General features: G+C 39.0%; 1 protein-coding gene across 2 annotated transcripts in view; it reads left to right on the forward strand.

Annotated features, from left to right (window-relative positions):
- DCTD (dCMP deaminase) overlaps positions 1-4,543 on the forward strand; it is a 50,965-nt gene extending 46,422 nt beyond the window's left edge. Inside the window, exons 6-8 of one of the 2 annotated variants that reach the window (XM_078148135.1) lie at positions 91-165; positions 2,694-2,833; positions 3,670-4,543. In XM_078148135.1, the coding sequence (XP_078004261.1) occupies positions 91-165; positions 2,694-2,833; positions 3,670-3,707 (253 nt within the window). In that variant the 3' untranslated portion in view covers positions 3,708-4,543. The remainder of the gene's footprint in view (positions 1-90; positions 166-2,693; positions 2,834-3,669) is intronic. The other variant, XM_021007702.2, reaches the window with a different exon arrangement.
- The last annotated feature ends 2,503 nt before the right edge of the window (positions 4,544-7,046 follow it).

Raw genomic sequence — 7,046 nt, forward strand, 5'->3', positions numbered from 1 at the left:
TTATAGAAAATGTTGCTTAAGTCAAAGTAAACAAATTATTTTAATCTACTCATGAGATCTTTATATTTTTCTTCTTTTTTTTATGTTTAGGAAATTCACACCCAAGTACGGCAAGATTGTCATTGACTTTGATTCAATTAACACCCAACCAAGTCAAAAGCCTTAGTGAGTTACATCTCATTAAAACTCTAGAAGATTGGGATTATCCTCTTCTAAGAAGCTGCTAATGCCTTTCATCTTGAAGTCACCCATAACTTTTTAATAGCCAGTACAGCAAAAGTAGACTTCTAAAGAAAGCCTCAGATCTCCCTTACTGTCTCTCTGCTCTCATGGAATCTACATCTGTTTAAACTATTGATTTGTGATTCGAAATGGAGAAACATCTATAGCATAGGCAAGGCTTGGGTAGAGGTGTTTCTTTTCTTCCTTTCCCAGAAAAAAACAGAGCAGTGAAAGGAGTCAGATTTGGAGTTAGAGGCCCTGGGTTTAAATCCTGACTCTGCCATTTACCAGTTACTGTAAAGTGGGCGAATGCCTTAATCTGTTGGCCTCTGCTTTCTCATCTGTAAAAATAACAGGTTGGGCATACATGATCTGTGGCTCTACGATAAGAGCACCATCCTCTTACCCTGGTACCTAATCGCTGGGGCCAGTAGGGATTACCTAGGTAAACTCTACACCATCGTATCGCTTCAGTTTTCAGTAATATGCAGTGTGCTTACTTGTGCTAGAAGAACAGATAAATAATTGTTGTTGTCTTCTTAGCGGGGATGAGCAGACACACTGTGTTGAACATCTGGTCCCAATGAAGTAGAACATGGAAGTGCCCTTGTTAAAAACAGACTCATCTTATGGTAGCTTCAAAATAGTGCTGGGAGAAGGTCACAAAAAAAGAAGACAGTCACATGTTTAGGATTGCTGGTTTGTCTTGTTAGATCCTGACAGAGGGGCATTGCACCATATCAGTAAATACAGATTGAGTGCTTACTTGTGTGATCATTTACCAGTTGTCATTTACCTTAGTCACGAGATCTGAGCAGAAACAGCTGGGTTTTTTTGTGAATCACTTTTCGTCTTCTTGTCAGACACTACATTTAATTCACCTTGTTCTTCAAACTTCCATGTACCGTCCATTGTTTGTAATAATTTGTTCCTGACCCACAAAACACTGTTAATTGTTTGTAGATTTAAGGTCAAGGACTCACAGGATTTCATGTTTCAAGGAACTTCTTATATTACTTAATCCCACCATTCATGTAACAGATGAGGCAACAGAAAGAGAAATGACTCACTGAGGTTCACCCAGGGAATAAGTATCAGAGTTGGCATTCTGACCCATAACTCCAAATCCTTTCTCCTTCCTCTTCTCATCTCCTGGAAACTGTGTCTGCACACTAGGGCTGGGTTCTGTCTGTCCTCTTGCAGACCGCCTTTGTTCAGCACCTGGGCTACTCTCTAACATGAGACTAAATTTAAAATAAAAGCATTGAGCCCACTTGGAGGCAGCCTGTTCTAGCTAGAGTGGTGACTTGGGCATATTTAATCAAACTGGCTCATTGCCTTTGTCTTCAAAAATATTGCTTAACCAAACAGCCTCACTAATCAGCACGAGGCTTGGGAATGCATGTCAGTGCACCTTGTCTTTTATCTAATTTAATTTTTTATTAGCTGTGTTTAGTCCCTTTGTTTAGAAATGACTCTCTTCTCTTGGAGAGTATTACTTGCTCTCTTTAAAAAAAAAATAAAGCATTATATTTTGCTGAACTTTTATCGTCTCCAAGGTTTTTGTACTCCATATTTTCAGTCATTATGCAATTTGGCGTTTTACCAGTATTATTAAAATCTTATTAAAATCTACTAACTGAAGTATGCTCATCATTATAGTATCATGTTGGATGCTTAATTCTACAATTCCTGCCATGCTTGTTAGTGGTGCCTAGAGCATGAGACAAGACACTGTAACGCCTGCTATTCAGGTTTCTAAGTTACCATTTGTTCAAGCTACTGACATTGCAGATTTTCCCTAGGAAAAATCTGGAGGTGATGCCTTTTCCTGGGGCTAGATTTTAGAAATCAATAAAGAAGTCTTCCATGAGGTATTTGTATATCTTTAGGGTAGGGCCCAGAGCCCTGCCCTTGGAAGAGAAAGTTGATCCTTGCCTCTCCTACCAAGTTGGACTGCCTTTGGGGTTGAGACTCAAATGGAAAAAAAAACAAAACAATTACCACCAGACAGCAGTGAAACAAAAAAGGACTCCAGTTCAATAATAGTAACTTATTAAACTCTTACTATGTGTAAGACACTAGGCCACTATGGTACCATATTTTCAAATAGACTACGTGGGCAAGAATGAAGATTAAAGTGTGTAGGGTTAAGCAAGGAAAACTGACTCCATTGCCTTTGTTCTAGCAAGGACTAGATTTTTCCAGTGGGCACCAATATGTAACCTAGAGGTCACCAGCATTAGCAGAAGCCAAGCTATCTTGGATTCCTTCAGTTAAAGGCAGAAAATTGTCCCAGTTTTAGCCCAGCAACCAGAGTGTAGAAACCAAAGACACACCTCTTTCCTCTGGGTCTGCTACATTCTAACCAAGTCAAGTCAACAAGTATTACTAAGTACCTACTATGTGTCTGGCGTTGTGATAAGTGTTTGGGGTACAAAGGCAAAAAACAGTCTCCAATTCTCTGGTAGCTCACAGTCTAATGGAGGAAACAACATGCAAACAAAGTACATACAACAAGATATAGATGGGACTTATTGGAGATATCTCGGGGAAGGACCTGGCATAGAAGAGCACCAGGAGAGAATTCTTGCAGAAGCTGGGACCTTAGGTAAGACTTAAATACCCAACATGGGTCACTGAAAATGCAGTCTCTTATGCAAGGAGGCCAGAGTATACTGAAGGGAGAGTAGGGTGTAAAAAGACTGTGATAAGGTATAAGATGATTAGGGCTTGGATCCCTCCTCTGAGCAATGGGAGGGGATAATTGATGGCAGAGGGCTCAGGAGAGGAGACATTGATCTTACACATTGCACTCATATGGGCCAGGATTGGAAGGAAAGTGATGGAGAAAGGTGAACAGGTGCTTCCTGTTTCCTTTTTCTCTGTGAAACACCTCTGACAGTGCTCTCCAGCCATCCAAAAAGTGAAGGGATCACAACCAGAACAAATCAGACGAGATTAACAACATTGTGAAAATGAACGTCTGAAAGACCTAAGAACACTGCTCAACACAGTGATCAGTGGTAACTGGAGGACCAGTGTTGGAGAATCCTATCCACCTCCTGACAGAGAGGCAATGGACTCAATATGTTGAATGAGACCCATTTTTTTTAGACATGGCCAATATGGGATTTTGGCTTGACTACGTATATTTGTTATAAGGGTTTTATTTTTCTTCTTTTCTAGGGATGAGTTGAAGTTGAAAGGGAGAGGAAATACATGCTGGTTAATTGGAAAGGCTCCTTTTTTTCACTGGTCCTCTTGTGGGCTTAATTCATCAATGATTATAGACCCTTGAGGAGGGAGTCTGAGGAATTGTAGCCCTAGAGAACTCTTTGCCCAATATGTTCTTTGAAGGGCTGGGTTTTGTCTTTTCTGGAGTGTGCTGTTCCTTCTAGGGAATGGAGGTCCAGGGATTTAACCATATTTTTTATCTTGGTTTAGATGTGGAAATTCACAAAATGATCCATGGGATTTCATAGCCAGTCTGTATTTGCATGTAAAGCCAAGAAGAAATTGACTCGGGGATGGAGCCAAGATGGTGGAGCAAAGAAGAAATTGGATCAGTACAAACTTCAACAGCATACATTATTCCTGAGCCAATGGGGTATAGATAGAGCTGTGGCCCTCAAGTCAGGAAGACTTGGATTTTGGTCTCTCTTCTACTGCTATATTCAAAGTATCCACGAGATCCTGGACAAGTCACTTACTCTTAATGGGCCTCAGTTTCCTCATCTGTAAAATGATGGGGTTGGACACTGACTTCTAAGGCCCTTTCTGGCTCCAAATCTATGCTTTTGTGATCTCTTAAGTGCCTGTTTGAAAAGCAATGGAGCCCCCACCCTACTGGAAGTCAGAATGGGCCATTTTTTCTATTCCCATGTGTTCACCTAACTCACTGAGGTGGAAAGCTTGGAGTGAAGACCCATGGTAAAATGGAGTTGGTTTGGTGTGGGAATCAAGAGAATCAATTAAGATTATATCTTATGAATATTGACTCCATCTTGTACTCCCACATGTATTTCCTCCATGTTGTTATTTCTCTGTAAATCATTCATGCAAATCAACTGGATGGTATAAGCCATTTCTTGTTTCATAAACGCATCCCTCCATTGTTGGAAAAAAAAGACCCAGTTCCCTCCCAACTCAGTCTAAACTCATTGTTCCCCACCATCACCACCACCTCCAAACTTGGAAAGCCTTTAATTTTTCCTCCAGTTAGAAATCAGATTACCTAATTTTGTATCCTGTTAATTGCTTTCTTTTAATTAATTAGTTTTATTTGATTGTTTTTAATAAAAATCTGTTCTGATCTGTATTTAGGGTCTTTGGGGAGTCCATTGACCCATTTATTATGCCTGTTTTGCTAATTAATTGTATTGTTCAGATTATTTCCTCAGTTATCAATTATCCCCCACACCTGGAACTTGTTTTTCTGTTGGTAAAAAGGAAAAATTAGCACTGTTGTCTACAATACAAGGCACTATTTGAAATGGGAAAAGGTTGTGCTGAGCAGCTTATAATAACCGTAGTTAGGGACAATCTTGACACTTTGACCCGATTAAGTTTCCATGTTAGGTTAGGAATGAAGAACTCATAGGCTGTGGAACAGTTAGCAAAAGGAGGTTCACTTAGTCCTAACATAGCAGGAATATGCATCAAAGATACATTGGCCTTAGTGCCTTCCCCTACCCACAGTCTCCATATCAAAATAAGTCTGCAACTCCTAGAATGGGGGCACTGAGAGTTATGGCTTGCCCAGGGTCACATAGGTAGTATGCCTCAGAGGTGGGACTGGAATCCAAGTCTTTTTGACTCTGAGGCTATCCCTCTACCCATTAGGCCATGCGTTCTTACATTTTCATCTGTTTATATGTAATTATTCATTGGTCATGTCCTGCAGTCCACTTATGTGTCTCTCCATTGCCCTTTGGATGACTTGGAATTCTAACTCTTCAAAGACTGTGATATTCCATGATTCACAGCAATTCAGCATTGTTGGAAGGATATTGGTTTTAAAAAGAGAGAATCTTCTGCTTGCCTGTACTATGCAACTTTCCAAACTAATCCATCCCACTTTCTTTAAATAGTTTAAATTTAAATTCAGTCTAAATCTGGGCCCAGCTCATTGCCTATCTTCTGTATCTATCTTAGATAGATAGAAATATAAATTTTCATATCTGTCTATCTATAAACACATATAGATCTATCAATATAGAGATGTATAGATTATATACACAAACTGTGTCTATAGACATAGTTCACAGGTTGTTTATAGGCCTATATGTCATCTATTTAGAGCTAGATATATTGATATATCTATTAGATCATCTATATAGATTAACAGATCTAAGTACATAATATATAGATTGCATCTATAAATACATCTAGATTTTAATATGTATCAATATATCCATACCAGTAGATACAACCATAGATCTCTCTTTCTCTATCTCTATCTTTTTAACACCAATATTCCAATGATGCTGAATCGCTGTGAATCATGGAATATCCCAGTCTTTGAAGAGTTAGAATTCCAAGTCACCCAAAGGGCAATGGAGAGACATATAAAAGTCTGCAGGACATTACCAATGTCCAGATGAAAAGAGATCATAGAGATGTAAAAAAGCATGGCCTAATGAGTAGAAGGATAGCTTCAGAGTCAGAAAGACTTGGCTTCCAGTTCCACCTTTGAGGCATGCTACCTGTGTGACCCTGGGCAAGTCATGACCTCTTAGTGCCCCAGGCTAGAAGTGATATTGTCCAATTTTCCCTAATAGTTGTTTCTTCCCTTCTTTCAGATATTTTTAGATTCATCCCTCCATGCTGTCAAGATCATGTCGCCTTCAACATGGACAACCTCTGTGTATACTTGGTCTAGCCTAGCAACTATTCCCATTTTTGTCCTCTTTAGGACCATTTCTACTTCCTTACGTAGTGTATCAAGGACTATAATCTTTGAGTCCAAATGTGGTGGCTGGCTCCACTCTCATCAATAAACTGAATAATTTGTTATAGAAATTTTGATGGATCTTTTCAGATTTTTGTCTGTTATCCTAATCTAATTTTATCAACCAATTTTATGGACTAACTTAGATGATCTTGCTTTATTGGATCTCACATGTATTTCTGTAAACTTATTTTCTCTTCTTCTCTTACTGTTTTATGAGAGGATACTGCTAATAACCTTACACTATGTTCCATAAAGGTTTGCAGATGAATTTTAATTCTAAACTAGTTTTGCCCTTGTTTATTATGATTCTCTCCTTTAGCAAGGATATCAAATGTTTGCTGGCTGACATGGTTTCTAAGCTCTCTTGTTCAATTCTTTTATCTGTCTCTAAAGAGAACCTGTGAACTGTCCTTCCATTTAGCTATAACTTCCTCACATTTTCTGGTTTAATTAAAGTGAGAATGTCAATATCAGATATGATTTCTTTCTTCCAGTGATATATCTACTTGGTTGTTGGAAATTGAGGGCACCCACAGTTAGATGAATATTTATGGTCTGAAAATTCTGAGATTCTTAATGTCTTTTGTCCTATTTTCCATCATGCAGGCACCAAAATTGGAAGGGTGTTGGTACTGAGACCTGTTCTGTGTTTTTCTGTGTTTCATTGAGTCTCGGGTGAAAGACTTTATGACCTAGTAGCTCTCCTATTTGGCAGTGAGCATTGCTGTATTTAGCCTGGTACTTGAACAGTGAATATAGTCTTCAGCTGTGATGGGACTCTAAGGCAGAGCTATGTGGGGACATAGCTATCAACAACCTCCAGGTTACTTTTGTGCCAGGATGAGTTATCAGAAACATGGAGGAAAAG

Source organism: Phascolarctos cinereus, unplaced genomic scaffold (genome assembly GCF_003287225.1).
Source record: "Phascolarctos cinereus isolate Bilbo 61053 unplaced genomic scaffold, phaCin_HiC Scaffold_9;HRSCAF=440, whole genome shotgun sequence".
In the NCBI taxonomy this organism is placed as follows: Eukaryota; Metazoa; Chordata; class Mammalia; order Diprotodontia; family Phascolarctidae; genus Phascolarctos; species Phascolarctos cinereus.